The sequence below is a fragment of the Leguminivora glycinivorella genome, chromosome 10, assembly GCF_023078275.1.
Source record: "Leguminivora glycinivorella isolate SPB_JAAS2020 chromosome 10, LegGlyc_1.1, whole genome shotgun sequence".
Classification (NCBI taxonomy): Eukaryota; Metazoa; Arthropoda; class Insecta; order Lepidoptera; family Tortricidae; genus Leguminivora; species Leguminivora glycinivorella.
The window spans coordinates 7,066,547-7,083,621 of record NC_062980.1 but is presented as its reverse complement, the minus strand read 5'-3'; the positions used below and the strand labels follow the sequence as shown (position 1 = coordinate 7,083,621).

Sequence of the window (17,075 nt, the reverse complement as noted above, 5' to 3'; positions counted from 1 at the left end):
AGCTGATTTGACTAGGAGGCAAGTAGCCTATGACGGAAAGAAATTGGATTATGAAGATGGGCCGTAGCGTAGTGCGAAACCGCACTAAGCTATCAGGGTATCAAAACCATTTCATAATCATATAAAATAGTTGAACAGGATAGGGTTTCAAATGTTTCAATCAAAATTTAATAGCAATGATTTTATAGTCCCCGCTTAAAAACGGTTTTTAATTTAGGCTGCGTTAAAAGGAATCGTAAAACCAGACTCGAACAGTTTCAATGCAGCGGCTGGCTGGGGTTATTAAAACGCTGTGAGAGCCGTGATTAAAAAACTCTGCGGTTGTACTGGTACAAATATTATTTACATTCCATTTTACAGCCAAGATACTTACTATACCTACTCTGTACTTTTAGGTAAGTCGTAAGTAAATATTTAAAAGAACGTAAACAAATTATCAGATTAGGCAACTTGACTGTACTTAAAATGAAATATATTATACCATGCACAAAATAAAGCATCAGATAATTATAAGAAAAACAGGACAGAAGTAATTTTTAACTCCAATTTATAGTTTAGAAGTCAGATAGAAATATACATACATATAAAGTACCTAAATCAGTTGACTGTGACGCCACTCAATTCTATTTCACATTAATTCCATATTAACAGTCGTTCAAATTTCGTGTTGACAGTTCTTAAAAAGAAGCTGATTTGACTAGCCTATTTTCGTGTATTCAACATTTGTCGATTAACCAAACGAAAACAAAAGCCAAGCGGATGTGTCACTGACACTGAGAGAACTGTCTTTAAACCTTCTTTATTTGGTCGTGTATAGCACGGTGTTTTCAGTCAAAGGAACTAGTAAATCCGATGTACTTAGGATATGTTTAGGAAAATTAACGATAGAGGGCGTGAAAAACAATTATATGCCGTAGTGCAAGTTGTTCGCTAGATGTCACTGTTACCCCCGCAAACTGGGTAATGATTTGTTGTCGTAAAATGCATAGAGTATATTGAATAGTATGGTATAGAGTTGTCAGTCAATGTTTTCGAATGCAGCGCCATCTATTATTAAGTTACGACAACTTTTCATGCCTAAAGGTTCCCTCATAAAGCTTGTGGACCCTTTGAACATGGAACGCCACATATTTATGGCGGGATTTCTAAATATCATCGCTAACTTATTTGTCAAAAAAGATAACAATTTTAAATTTTACCTTTTAATTACAACATGTAATTAACCGTAGAATGCCGTTCGCTAGTTTGCGGGTGGTACAGCGACATCTAACGAAAAATGTGGACATCAAAAAATACTTATACATTTTACGACAACAAATCATTACCCAGTTTGCGGGGGTAACAGTGACATCTAGCGAACAACTTGCACTACGGCATATAATTGTTTTTCACGCCCTCTATCGTTAATTTTCCTAAACATATCCTAAGTACATCGGATTTACTAGTTCCTTTGACTGAAAACACCGTGGTAAAATGTATAAGTATTTTTTGATGTCCACATTTTTCGTTAGATGTCGCTGTACCACCCGCAAACTAGCGAACGGCATTCTACGGTTAATTACATGTTGTAATTAAAAGGTAAAATTTAAAATTGTTATCTTTTTTGACAAATAAGTTAGCGATGAAATTTAGAAATCCCGCCATAAATATGTGGCGTTCCATGTTCAAAGGGTCCACAAGCTTTATGAGGGAACCTTTAGGCATGAAAAGTTGTCGTAACTTAATAATAGATGGCGCTACATTCGAAAACATTGACTGACAACTCTATACCATACTATTCAATATACTCTATGGTGTATAGTTTTCATTAACCCTCAACTAGCATAGGAAACCTTTACCTTTTGGGGGTAGATTTTGTTTATATTTATTTAAATACATAAAGATATAGACTACCTAAACTACCTAAACTCTGATAAATCAGCTACAACTCCCATATTTCTACTGTACCTACACATTGGAATTTATGTAACACGGGACAATCCCATAAATTCGTGTTCTCGAATTTTCTCCCAAATCACGGGACAAAGCTGTCTTCAAAACGTCCGAGGTTAGTTTTTAAACGTTATTATGAGCGACTAGTAATTGCCTGCGACTTCTTACGCGTGTGTTATTTGTGGATAAACACCTTTTCATTACTTTCAACACACTTTCTCAGTACCTACGTGTGAAATTTGTCACAGTACGGATGCCGCTACGCCCAAGGCCACCCCAATAGGAAAGGCATGGAAAGATTTGCTTGCGTGGTCCGGCGCGGCTTCCGAAACTCAATTGGTTAAGAGCGATGTACGGATTGCAGAAAATGCGGGTTCAGTTTCCGCCGGATGCGTTTTTGCTTTATATAAAAACTAGCTTTTACCCGCGTAATAAAAGTATTCTTATTGAAACGTTTACAAAAAAATAAGATTTTCATTTGGATCCGTAGGTTTCTTTGTAGGTACATCTGTCCGCGATTATTTCGATTAAGGTAAAGCGGGGCAATTCTCGACTGGGGGGCCATTGTAACTGATCTATTTGCTGTACGGTCAGCCAAAAACCTTACACTGCTTTTTGGTTGACTGTACCTTACACATATTACTATTGTTTTAAAAGAAATTCTTGCAATGATTGTAGAATTGTTACACAGCGACCACAGCGTAAGTAGTAGGTACGAATATGTATGTATTTTACCTATATAAATATTTATACTGGGGAAACTTCATACAACCCACATAGCCAGTATCTCGACGCTATGGTCGGTAGGGTAAAAAGTACTTCCTTGCATTATCGCTTACAATTTTTTCCATTTTGCTTATACTTATTGCAAATGTAAACATATAAAAGGCAAGCAAACAACGATCTTCTTACAGCACATTGAATATAATAGTTATCACGGATGCAGGATACTCGCCGATGCCTACTTACTAATCCCTTCCCGCTGAGCCACCTGCATTTTACACTGCCTAGATAGCGATTGCCGACCGGAATAATTTCCGACCCCAATCCCTATTCTTATCCCCGTCCCTATGTCTATCCTTGTCCCCGTCCCCACCCCCGTCCCGTCCCTGTCCCCGACCCTCCCCTATCCCTATCCCCGTCCCCGTCCCCTATTTTTATCCCTATCCCTATCCCTATCCCTATCCCAATCCCTATCCCTAACCCTAACCCTAACCCTAACCCTAACCCTAACACTATCCCGTCCCCGTCCCCGTCCCTGTCCCTGTCCCTGTCCTTGCCCCTGTCAAATTATCATGCTAGGAGGTGAACTTTGAAAAATCCTTCCTATAAGGAACTTCCGTGTCAATTTGAAATCTTGAACCAGAAGTATAGATAAAAACTAAACCTACACTTATGGCTCTTTTGGATATTTTAACCCCATTGCACAACAACAGGGGAGAAAATATCTTTTCCACCTCATTAGATTTTAAAATCGTTGTATTTATCGTGATCAGCGACCCGATAAACCATAAAAACGATACCCATATTGTGTTTTTGACTTTACCTCCTTTAGGGGTCAAATTTTCAAAAAACCTGAAAGATGTTGCTACGGTTGACGGCGAGATAGAATAAAACAAACGAGTTAAAATAAAGAACTGGTTTATTCTCGCCGTAACTCCGCGTGAGCACACGAACAAAGGTCGTTAGGTGTGGGTTCGTAAGGCCGATACTGATTTTGCTCCGAGGTCAGGTCCACCACGCAAGTACTCCCCTGAAGCTGCTGGTGTCGTTGCGGGCTGCAGACGGAACGCGCCGAAGGACGTCAGCCGCTCCGCTCCGGATCTGCCGGAACTTGTGTAGAGGTTCCGGAACCGTCGTAACCCGGCCTGGGCTGTAGTTCCAGCCGTAATGTGGCTCCCTGGAATTTATTTCCAGAAAATGAGAATAATGTTCCTCACATCTCTCCGCTGACTGTACCCGGCAAGACAAAAAAAAGCAAAGCAGGAAGAAAGTACTGCGTGATAAAGAAGGTAAAAGTCTGGTGAAGTGCGGGTTGGTACAATCAGACGGAGTTTACATTTGTAAAAACCATTGTTTTAAAAAAACAAGCTACAATGCAAAAGTGAAAGTTGAATCTAACGGTCAAATTTTGAATTTAAAAAAGTTAACGGAAATTAACTGCCATTATAAATTTAAAAGATTTACAATTTACGTTAAAACAAAATGCAACAAGAATGCAATGCACATTCTAAAAGTTAAATTAAATACAAGCCAATTAAATTAAGTGGCACACAAAATCGAACAAAGAAAAATCATAACGGAAGAACCGTTAGGAATGACATTTGAATTTACCTGCTAAAGAAAGCAATTTACGTTAGAACAAAATGCAACAGGAGTGCAATGCACATTCTAAAAGTTTAATTAAATACAAGCCAATTAAATTGAGTGGCACGCAAAATCGAACAAAGAAAAATCATAACGGAAAGAACCGTTAGGAATGACATTTGAATTTACTTGCTAAAGAAAGCGTATTAATTGTTCAACACTTACCCAATTGGGGATTTAAACACTAAATACAAACGTTACTTGGTACTAAACGAGCACTAAGACGTATTAGGAATTAAATAAATTTAAAATCACGCCGGCTACATGTATAGTCGCGAGCTTTGAGCAAAGCGAACGTGCGCCGGCGCCGATGTCTCAATCTGTCTGCCCCGAGCTGTGAAGCCGCGCGGGAGCGGTGGAGTAAGGCGCGGGGCGGGGAGCGCCACCGGCCGGTTTTACAACGAAGGAATGTCGCGCAAGGTAAAGTGCGCAATGCATAGGTCAGGATCAGTAGTGGGGACGTTTATCGACAAAAAGAGGCCAAACCTTCTTTTTCTTGACCAAAGCATGAAACTTGGCACAGTTGTTCCTTATATCAAAATAAGCCGATTAAGATCGGGAGCCTTCGGGAGCCTCCCCCCTGGGGCTCGGGAGGGGGGGTCAAAGTACCGCTTCACCCGGCTTGCTTTGAAAAATTCTAACATAGCCCGTTTATTTCATAGGTCATGTTTGGTATCGTTTTCGAGTAAATCAATAACGTAGAATTCATTTTTGGTACTAAAATTATGATTTAATGGTAAATAAAATAAAAAAAAAATTAAAGTTTGAAATTTTCATCTACGATTTACAAATTCAAGTCATCATAAATGTCAAACTGTTTGCTTTTTCTACAAATAAAAAATATGATATGAAAGCCTATTTAATATAGATTATGAATAATATAACTTTTACCCACCTTTACTAACGTTAAGTTTCATAAAAAAAACTTTAAGCCGCGCGGCGTCGGGACGCCGCGAGCGTAATTTTAAAATACCTTTATTTTAAAAAACTCTATTAGAACCCGTTTAGCTATTAGGTCATATTTAGTATCGTTTTCGAGTAAATTAATAACGTAGAATTTAGTTTTGGTACTAAAATGACCATTTAATGTTAAATGAAATAAAAATAAAAATAAATCATTTTCTGTGAGTTGCAAATTCAAGTCACGATAAATGTCAAACGGTTTGCTTTTTCTATAAATATAAAAATATGATATTAAAGTCTATTCACAAAGGATAGTACGCGTTCACCTACGCGAGCTTAGACTGTCTGCGGGGAACGCGCCTCTTTCATATAATTGATCGCCAGTGTCAGAGGTGTGTTAATGCATAAATAGAAAAAGATTCATTATTATTGACGTGTCGACAACGGCAACACTCGGGTCGGACCACACGATCTAAAGACCGACTGTACCTGTTATTTATTCATTGTAGTGAATCCTGAAAGAAATTTATATAATAGTATTTTATACAATCGTGATATAATACAAAACTTTTCAGTCGAGTACCATGTGTAGTACGGTACGAGAGTGAAAAGCTTAATTATATCACTATTGTATACAATACTTTTTCTACGAGTCATCATCTTCATCATCAATGGACGGAAATATCACCATTCATGCAAGTTAAAATTAATGTCAATAGAGTCGTTCACCGTTGTATCAACATCGAATTACCTAGCAACCAATTGTTTGTAATAACCGTCTCTGATTGGCCGATAACGCGACAGATAAAAAAAATGTGTTTCAGATGCAGGAAAATTTGCCAGGTATCGCAAATTAGTATAGAAATTGTATGAAGTTCTATTTTTGAAATTATTATAGTCAACTAGAGTCAATTATAATGAGCTTATTATAATTGAGTCGGAACTGCCATAGAGTATCCAACACTGAAAAGTTAGCACTTATAGTTTAGTCTGTGGTGTCCTAATTGACAGATTACTCATACTCATACTCATACTATACATTCCCTTCACAAAAATATAGCTGGGTACATATGGAACTGCATAAAAAAGGCTCTACCCTTTTTATGCAGTTGCATCGGTTTTTGCAACCTGATTTACATTTACATTTTGTAACTTCTAAGCATATACTGGCCACTTCAGTGTTGTCTGACCAGTGTGGTACCCATTCGTCTCCTTCTTCCTTCCATCCCCAAGAAGACGGACTTGGCAAATTTTGGTGTGGCACCAACGCCAACGCCTGACTCCAAACAAGAACGCCCTGAGTCCCATTTCTCAAAACTGAAAGTTACAAGTTACAAGCGGAAGTCTCTTTGCAACTTGTCATATTAGACATTGACAACCAGTTGAAAATTGTAACTTGTAGCTTCGAGAAATGGGCCCCTGGTACACTGTGCGCAGTATATGCTGATCCAAGGCAGCCTCTGAAGGAGGTATGTTCTCCAATTGTCGATCTTTTTTGGTACCTAAAGAGGTAGGTACTTCGACCACTCATTCACCGTTGCGCAACGACTTGGTCTGAAACAATATGTGCATTATCATTTTAGAGTCTACAACTATCAAATTACAACTTTTTGGTGGATCACGTAACCTTCAGTATTACCCACTTACGTTACGTATCATAGAAAATTATTACAAACTTTAGTAGAATCTGATTTGCCTCTGATATTGCTCCATCTTGTAATAGTTTGACACCTTGGGTGGCCTGGCTAAGCTTCAAAGCCAAAAGAAAACGTTTCTAGATTAGACATAGTATGGGATAGGTACGATAAACGCAGCTTGAAACGATCAACAAGGGAGAAACATGGCCACCCAAGGCTTCAAACTATTACGAGATGGAGCAATATCATAGATAGGCTAATCAGATTCTACTAAAGTTTGTAATTATTTTGTATGATAGGTAAGTGTGTAATAGTGAAGGTGATCCACCAAAATGTTGTAATTTGATAGTTGCAGAATCTGTTTAAATAAAATGACAATGCACATATTGTTTCAGATCAAGGGTCCTTACGCAACAGTGAATGAGTGCCGGAAGAACCTCTTTACTAGAAAAGATCGACACTTGGAGAACATACCTCCTTCCGAGGCTGCCTTACTTCATCATATACTGCCATTTGTCTAAGACTGGGGCTAAAGACATGCCAACCGCACCCTTGCTGCCGACGCATTAGGACACCACGGACTCCACTGTCAGTCTATTGCTGGCCGAATTTTGTGACACACTGCACTTAACGATTTAATCCGCAAGGCTCTCGGCACAGCGAACATGCCGACAACCCTCGAACTTGTCGGCTTGTCAGCAGCAGACGGAAAGCGGCCTGATGGTTGCTTGCTTTTGCCTTGATTTCTGGGACGACCCTTGGCGTGGGGCGTGACCTGTGTGGATACCTTGGCTCCGTCCAACATCTAACGCTCGGCCCAGAAACCAGAGACTGCTGCTGCAAAACGCCCAGTTTAAACGCGCAAATATGCATTTTTAAAAAACAACTACATATTTGCGGCAATTGCATTTGAAACATTTGGACCATGGTCATCAGACACCAAGCAGTTCGTAAAGGAAGTTTCCACCAAACTTGTCTGGGTATTTGGTGACATAAGAGAAAAAGCAAACGGTTGACATTTTTGTTGACTTGAATTTGCAAATTATAGATGATTTTTTTTTTAATTTATTTACAGTTAAATTATAATTGTAGTACCAAAAATAAATTCTTTGTTATTAATTTACTCGAAAACTATATCAAACATGACCTAATAGCTAAACCGGGTCTAATAGAGTTTTTAAAATAGAGGTATTTTAAAATTACGCTCGCGGCGTCCCGACGCCGCGCGTCTTAAAGTAATTTTTTAGTGGAACTTAACGTTTGTGAAGGTGAATAAAAGTTATATTTTTTATAATCTATATTAAATAGGCTTTCTTATCATATTTTTTATTTATAGAAAAAACAAACAGTTTGTCATTTATGATGACTTGAATTTGTAAATCATGGATGAAAATTTCAAATTTTTAAATTTTTTTTTAATTTTACTTACCATTAAATTATAATTTTAGTACCAAAAATGAATTCTACGTTATTGATTTACTCGAAAACGATATCAAACATGACCTAATAGCTAAACGGGGTCTAATAGAGTTTCTAAAATAAAGGCATTTTAAAATTACGCTCGCGGCGTACCGACGCCGCGCGTCTTAAAGTAATTTTTTTGTGGAACTTAACGTTAGTAAAGGTGGATAAAAGTTATATTTTTTATAATCTATATTAAATAGGCTATCATGTCATATTTTTTATTTATAGAAAAAGCAAACAGTTTGTCATTTATGATGACTTGAATTTGTAAACCATGGATGAAAATTTCAATTTTTTTAATTTTTTTTATTTTATTTACCATTAAATGATAATTTTAGTACTGAAAACGAATTCTACGTTATTGATTTACTCGAAAACGATACCAAACATGACCTATTAACTAAACGGGGTAAGTTAGAATTTTTCAAACCAAGCCGGGTGAAGCGGTACTTTGACCCCCCCTCCCGGGCCCCAGGGGGGAGGCTCCCGAAGGCTCCCGATCTTAATCGGCTTATTTTGATATAAGGAACAACTGTGCCAAGTTTCATGCTTTGGTCAAAAAATTTAAGGTTTTTCAATAAACTCCCCAACTACAGGATGCAATTATAACTTAAATATTACGATTTGAATGTATCGCTTTTAATTATTCGTATCTAGTATAAGCAGGTAAGTGTTTCTTATGAATTAATTACGTTTATATTGGAATGTAAGTTAGCTATGAATCAATAAAACTTCTTAATATATATGTAACCTAGGTTACGTAACGTATTTACGTTACAATGTATTTAGTCATATGTCTTTAGGAATCCTCCTGTGAAGTTGTCCCTGTCCCTGTCCCTGTCAATGTCAAATTATCATGCTAGGAGGTGAACTTTGAAAAATCCTTCCTATAAGGAACTTCCGTGTCAATTTGAAATCTTGAACCAGAAGTATAGATAAAAACTAAACCTACACTTATGGCTCTTTTGGATATTTTAACCCCATTGCACAACAACAGGGGAGAAAATATCTTTTCCACCTCATTAGATTTTAAAATCGTTGTATTTATCGTGATCAGCGACCCGATAAACCATAAAAACGATACCCATATTGTGTTTTTGACATTACCTCTTTTAGGGGTCAAATTTTCAAAAAACCTGAAACATGTATTTAGTCATATGTCTTTAGGAATCCTCCTGTGAAGTTGTCCCTGTCCCTGTCCCTGTCCCTGTCCCTGTCCCTGACCCTGTCCCTGTGATCCCTGTCCCTGTCCCTGTCCCTGTCCCTGTCCCTGTCCCTGTCCCTGTCAAATTATCATGCTAGGAGGTGAACTTTGAAAAATCCTTTCTTAGTGCTCCTCTTATGGCTATGTTGGATATTTTAACCCTATTGCACTACAACAGGGGGTAAAATTTCTTTTCCACCTCATTAGATTTTAAAATCGTTGTATTTATCGAGCTCAGCGACCCGATAAACCATAAAAACGATACCCATATTGTGTTTTTGGCTTTACCCCCTTTGCACCCCTTTAGGGGTCAAATTTTCAAAAAACCTGAAACATGTATTACGTCATATGTCTTTAGGAATCCTCCTGTGAAGTTTAGTATAAAATAGTCAAACTAATCTTGTTTCCCCATACAAACTTTGAACCCCCATTTGAGCCCCTTAGGAGGCGAATTTTAAAAAATCCTTTCTTAGTGCTCCTCTACACTATATAAGGAACCTACGTGCCAAATTTGACATCTCTAGGACCAGCGGTTTCGGCTGTGCGTTGATATGTCAGTCAGTCAGTCAATATCTTCTTTTATATATATTTTTGATATTTAAACCCCATTGCACCACAACAGGGGAGAAGGTATTTCACTTCCGCCTCGTTAGATTTTAAAAACGTTGTATTTATCGTGATCAGCGACCCGATAAACCATAAAAACGATACCCATATTGATTTTTTGACTTTATCACCCCCTTTTCACCCTTTTAGGGGTTAAATTTTCAAAAAACCTGTAACACGTATTCAGTCATATGTCTTAAGGAATCTTCCTGTGAAGTTTCGAATAAAATAGTCAAACTAATCTTGTTTCCCCATACAAACTTTGAACCCCCATTTGACCCCCTTAGGAGGTGAATTTTGGAAAATCCTTTCTTAGTGCTCCTCTACACTACATAAGGAACCTACGTGCCAAATTTGAAATCTCTAGGACCAGCGGTTTCGGCTGTGCGTTGATATGTCAGTCAGTCAGTCAGTCAGTCAGCTTCTTCTTTTATATATTTAGAAGATTAGCTTTTGACCGCGGCTTCGCTCGCGTTAGAAAGAGACAAAAAGTAACCTATGTCATTCTTCATCCCTTCAACTATCTCCACTTAAAAAATCACGTCGTCGCTCCGTTTTGCCGTGAAAGATGGACCAACAAACAGACACACACACTTTCCCATTTATAATATTAGTATGGACAAGTAATCGAGTATTATAGAGAGTTACTGTCGAAGTAAAATGTAATCACAGTGCATAGACTGCCATCTCTTGACACAGGCTTAAAACTTTTGAACCTCAGTTTTGACAATTTGGCCCATATTCTTAGCTTGATATGTGTTAAAATGTCAAATATTAATATTAGCGCCATCTAGCTGAGCGTACCCCAAAGGTGTAAAGCCGTCTAGGCCACCGTACCTTTTTCTGTATGGTACTGAGGTACGTTTTTTTCTTAGACTTTATCTGTCTATACGGAGTTATATGTCTTTGGTATGGATGTGGAGATTAATGAGAACAAATAATGAGGAGGCACACTGACATTTTATCCCACCAGGCGGTGCCTGTGCAAGTGCCTAGGCATGACACTGTCATTCATATGTGTGAGAGAGAAAAAAAATCATCTTCTCGCTCTCACGAATGATATTCTTTATCTGTGCAATGGACTATTAGGGTGGCTCCATCTGTCATAACCTTTGAGTATGCTTCATCTTTTGTTACAGGTCCCTAACCTTTGTCCTGGGCTTCTGGGTGGTGTTTATGATCTTGTACGCACTCCTGCTGGCCGTCTGCTCGGGCATCGCGTTCGGATACGACTACGGATTGGCAGAATACATCACCTTTTCAAGTCAGTATACAACGTGTTTTCAAGTCAGTCTCACGTCAGTCTTATGCAAATTTCGACGAGTAAAGGCGGGGTCCTCTTTGAAAATATCCTCAGAAATGGATCGAAACATGTCATACAGCGTCATATCGACTGTAATACGTGAGTAACCCGCTTAATAGTATTTTATGCAACTGGTGGTTAAAAGAGGTCAAAAAAGGTGAGTGGCGTGGGTAACAATTTGAGGCGAAGCCGAAAATTGTTAATAAAGACGCCACGAGCATTTTTTGACTCAGTTAAACACCGTTGCATACAATATTTTTTCTACGACTTAGCACTTACTTTGAAAGAAAATTATAAATTCAACAAATACCTACTTTCAGTCATCTTAGTTATCTAGTGAACCACCTACCATTTTGAATATGCAGTTTGAGTGCAAACATGAAAATAAAACTGTCTATGGTATGGTTCTCTGAAACCTGGCTACTAAGCCTCCCCACAGACGAGTCTTAATTTTCATAATCTTAAAAAAACTTGTATGCAAATTGACAGTTCAAACTGACACTGACAGATCTGTCAGTGTCAGTTTGCATACAATTTTTTTTTAAGATTATGAAAATTAAGACTCGTCTGTGGGGAGGCTAAGACGAATCAAGCCACGTCGAATCGAGTTCTCATACATTTGAATGCGATTCGACGCGTCGCCAATGAACGCAGCAGAAAACGAACCAGACTCGACTCTGCGAATGCCAGGCTTTATTCTAAGGTTGGCAAAAATGTATTTCATACAATATTTTAATTTTCTACGATTAAGAGAGTGGTTTGTTAAGTTGGTAGTAGTTTTTTTTTCTAAGTTAGTACCTTAAATTATATTAAAAGACTTATTCTAGTGTTAATAGATAATAAATATCTTTTTCTACTCCCGTGTTTTTATTCGTCATTTACCGTGTCGTGCATAGATCGTTAAAACCCTACATAAAAGATGCCCGCCCCCGGCCGGCGCCCCGCGTACCCACGCATACGATATAGCTCTTACAGCATTGTTAGGTAGCCGTTAAGGGATATAGCGGGCCGCGGGGCGCCGGCCGGGGGCGGGCGGCGGCGCGGGGGAGTGCGAGCGACAGGGTGAGGCAGGAACATTGCAGAGGACAAGTCAAAATACTTGTAGGAAACAGTGCGAATTTCACGAAAGTTGTTCTAGAAAACTATTCAAAATTATGTGCATGGTCGTAGAAAAAGTATTGTATGCAACGGTGTTTAACTGAGTCAAAAAATACTCGTGGCGTCTTAATAACAATTTTCGGCTTCGCCTCAAATTGTTACCCACGCCACTCGTCTTTTTTGACCTCCTTTAAACGCCTGTTGCATAAAATACTATATCAATTACTCATGGCGCTTTTCATTAACGCTTTAAAAACCTGAATTAGCCAAAAAATCGCTGTCCCTATCTGGCATGTAGTACAGAACTTTAACAGCTATAACGTGCGACTGCTACAAAATGTTTTCAGGGTATAGACTAGATAGACTTGTCTTGACATCTTTTATGTAGGGTTTTAAAGTTGTATGCACGACCTTGTAACTCACGAATTACAACGTGTTTTTATTGATTTTCGTTAACTTTATCTGAAGGTTCTTTAGATCAATTAAAATTAATTTATCTAAGAAACTAGTATCTTAGTTTACTGATAAAGAGTTATTCAAAAAATAAATTTAATGTCTAATGTCTCCCACACTGAGTTGTTATAAATGTTATTATAACAGCTTAACAGCTCAGTGTGGGTGGACCATTACCTATCCGCTACTACTGAGTAATATATTCCCACAAAATATTTAAATATCCTAAAGTAATACTTACATTAAATGTAACTATTACTTTGTACTTACAAATTTTATGCTCTAGGAGATGATATGAAGCTTATGGTGTTGAAAAGAGACTACTATCCCGAAATATTGTACCCTGGAATGGGTCGAACTGGTGATGCGACTGGCGGCGCTGAAGAAGGCGATCGTAAGATTTCATTATTATGTTATGGCATTTATTGTATTTGCGACGCGCAATGGCACTACGTAACTTTTCTCGAAGTGATTCGTCGATTTCTTGAACTATCACAGACTATATCACCAGCCCCTCTAGTCCCGCGAGTCCATACTTGAAGTCGCGCTTGATGTATGGACTAGCGCGCGACAAGGGAAGTTGTGCTAAAGGGTCTGTTAAACAAAATTTTCAGCATTTTTTAAATGTTTCTGCAACTTGCACATCAGTTTTTGAGATCTAATTGATCACACACATCAGTATTCGAAATCTAAACGGTACCATGTGTTTCAATAACTGTGCATCTTGAATATGTCGTGTTTGTAGTTGATCACATATTGCGTAGTTACAATGAAAACGCTCTTTGATTCCAGAGTTTTTGAGAGCGGGGGGGCAGAGTCCCCTCTCGGGAGTGCTGCCGAGTTGGCTATACAAAACCACTCCAGGACCTTCATCGAACCCTCCTACAGCTACACGTACCACTCAAAGTTCGACGATAATTACACGAACTCACACTACCAAGAAAAGGAAGATAATCAAGGTGATAAAAGTAACTAAGAAGGTCCCACTAAGAACGATAACAAAAGCGACCAAAGCGTCAAAAGCCAGCAAGAAATCACAACGAATATCAACAACGAATCGACGAAACAAACAAACAAGGAAATCAACAAAAGCCATTGAAAGTGCACCACCTAGTACTATCAAGGAAGTTAAAGCAAGTAACAAAATGTTGAATCTATTGGAGAACTTTTGGGAAACAACCGTAAGACTTTTTTCCGTGTGGTATGCATCTGTTTATAGTGCCTATAATAAGAATGAATGGATGAATGAAAAGGCTGTAACTGGCTGCCAGATGATGTTGATGGGTGATAATAATCACGATTCAGTATGGTTTCAAGTTTCAACTATCAAATAAAACGTACACAAGTGAAAGACGATACGAATATGTAAACAAACCTTTATTATATACTTTTGTAATCTACGTTAGTGCGTTTTCATATTATCCGATCCGATGTCGGATGTCGGAAGGATTTGAAAGGGAAAAATCGAAGATGGCGGTTTCAATGTATGGGATATCGCGCTTACGTAAACAAAAGGATATTAAGGAAAATTTGTTTCCGCAGTAAACAATACATTAAGATAATTATGATTTGAATCCAACGTTGTTTACGTAAACAAAAATGTACCTACTGAAGCTAATGATATTGAACCGGCCGGAATTCAGCCCTGAACCTACAATAATGATTATGTTTAAACTTTTTCTTATTAATTATGTAGAAGCTAAAGATAAATTGACAGTAATTAGTGTTAACCTGACCACGATTGTACCTATTCCAAATAACAAAAGTTTCATATTTTTAGACCGACTTCCCAACCGGCTCAACAGCACCAACAACAACAACGACAATAACAACAACACCAACACCAACAACGACAACACCAACAACGACAACAACAACTACAAAAACGACGAGTCCGGAAATAGAATCAAAATCCCCAGAATCAAAGACATTCAAGACACTCCCTATAAGTCGCCAAACTAGTTATTCGCCAACAAGTGCTCTGAGGATCTTCTTACATAAATCGGACCCAACGAAATGGCGACCTACGAAGCCAGAAACGTTTTTCTACAATACTCTTGCTACAAATTTAAGGAGGAAGATGAAGGAAGATTCGTACCATCCCGAAATGGAGATACGGATACCTTTGTTCGGGAGGTGAGTTCCTGTTTGCAAACTATAGTTTTAGGTTGTTACTGGTATAAAGAGGATTATAAGTTTCATATTTAAAAGAAAAATAACTACATGTACACTTTGTATTCCGTTCGCCAAACTTACGTTTAACTGCGAAATTGTTTGATTAATGATTATTAGCCCTAGGATATATTATAATATAAACGTTTTATCACTACAGGCACAAGGGGCTGCCGATGCGGCATTGGCATGTGCCAACAACGCCATCCAAGGCCACAGAGAATGCAGAAACGGACACACCCGTCGACGACAATTACAGAAATATCTTATATTTTTGAAGACACGTGCTAATTTGTAAATTGGCATTAAGGTATCGTACTTAGATGTTACGGCAGGGACGTCTCACTCCGCGATTTTTTCGCTGAGGTAGAAGTACTAATACATGCCGGAGACCGCGCATTGGCGGCACATTCAGTGGTGACGACCTTAATGCATTAGAACTCAGTGTCTAATGCTCGCGTGCGGTCAGGAAAGAATTATGAAAGGCGGCATTTTATAAACATGAAAGCAGTGAGCCTTCTGTATTTGACCTATATTCTGTGGCTACGGCTTATGAGATGAAGCAGATTACCAGAGAAGTATCGTAGGTTAGTTCATATTTAATTTTTCAACTTACAGCTTAGGAAGCCCCTTTTTTTGGTGGGCTGTGTTAATTTAAAGTGTAAGTTTTAGATTTAGGCCACAAGATGGCAGATCCTCAACGCACAAGGGCGCAAGAACTGTAGGAATACTATACTATACTCGTACTAGTGTTAACGAGAGGTGACCAGTGGGCAGTGCACGGTCGCGTCAGTGTATCGTTTTCGCGCGTGTGGTAAGTGCGTAAAGAATGACCGACGCGACAGGCTAGTACCGATGCTCGGCCCGTGTGTCAAGTTAAAGTTTTCTTTGATTACGAGGTGACACAATCTATCTCCATTGTAAAAGATCCCTAGCTATTAATGTTGTTGTAATGTTAGTTACCCAGTTCAGTTTTGCTCTCTACGTTTCAATCAGATATGCACAATACAGATTGTCTGTAAAAGTTTTCACAGCTGGTACAAATGTTTTATTACCCCTATAAATGATACAATGACTCCCTTAACAATTGTTATGTTGACGACTTTATAAAACAGTGTTTTTTCAATTTATTTTACTCAGCTTTTTGACGCAGTTTTATTAATAAATATTATTTTGATACAATATATTCGTACCTATCTTATTTCTTTATAAACCTCGTTAATTATATTATTCTAAATATACCAAAGTACTACAGCCTTATCAACATTATCTACAACAACGCACTAAATGTATATAACATCCGGAATATCGTTTCTGAAGAGGTATAGATTAAATCTTTACAGTTCAGGGTCAGAAATATATTTTTTTTAATGTAAGACACACATCTTTTTTTTAAGCGTTTACAGAATAGTAGTTACTTCTGAATCGTTATCAGATCTGCTACTTTTGATGCTTATTCGTACCATCCATTCAGCGACTACCTTCGGTAAAAGTCACCACAGTATTGGCACTTTTCATTTACTTTGAAAATGGTTCTTACTGACTGATTAATCTCGTTTCCTATCACTTTGGCTCCCACCATTTCCACTAATAACAGCACTGTGGAATAAACAGGAGCTTGAACCAGGCAGGCAAGCATTATTGTCCCGGGTTTGTAAGTTCACAGTTATGACACATTTGTTTTGAAGTATGTTGCGATGTGGCTAAGACGTATCGTTTGCCAAATTAGGATTAGGTCCTATGTACAAGGAGGCGCTTAAACAAATATACGATTTCTATCAACATACTGAAATGTCATTTGAATCGAAATGACAGACTCTGCCAAAGCACTAGTTTAAAATAAAAATGAATGATAAACGACATAATAAGTAAATCCTGCGTGATAAATTAATATCGTAAAATACTCACTAACGAAGATCCGCAAAAATGTAACATG

The 17,075-nt window shown here is 38.2% G+C and overlaps 1 protein-coding gene across 2 annotated transcripts; it reads left to right on the top strand.

Annotated features, from left to right (window-relative positions):
• Positions 1-285: 285 nt before the first annotated feature.
• On the top strand, positions 286-16,293 carry LOC125230461 (protein let-653-like). Of its 2 annotated transcripts, XM_048135603.1 has the most exons (7): positions 351-395; positions 1,512-1,578; positions 11,253-11,377; positions 13,254-13,361; positions 13,760-14,148; positions 14,748-15,103; positions 15,300-16,293. In XM_048135603.1, the coding sequence occupies exons 3-7, from the start codon at positions 11,290-11,292 to the stop codon at positions 15,415-15,417; spliced, it is 1,059 nt and encodes a 352-aa protein (XP_047991560.1). In that variant the 5' UTR covers positions 351-395; positions 1,512-1,578; positions 11,253-11,289; the 3' UTR covers positions 15,418-16,293. The 2 variants fall into 2 exon arrangements, with proteins under 2 accessions (XP_047991561.1, XP_047991560.1); XM_048135604.1 differs by lacking the exon at positions 1,512-1,578 and having other exon boundaries at positions 286-395.
• Positions 16,294-17,075: the final 782 nt, after the last annotated feature.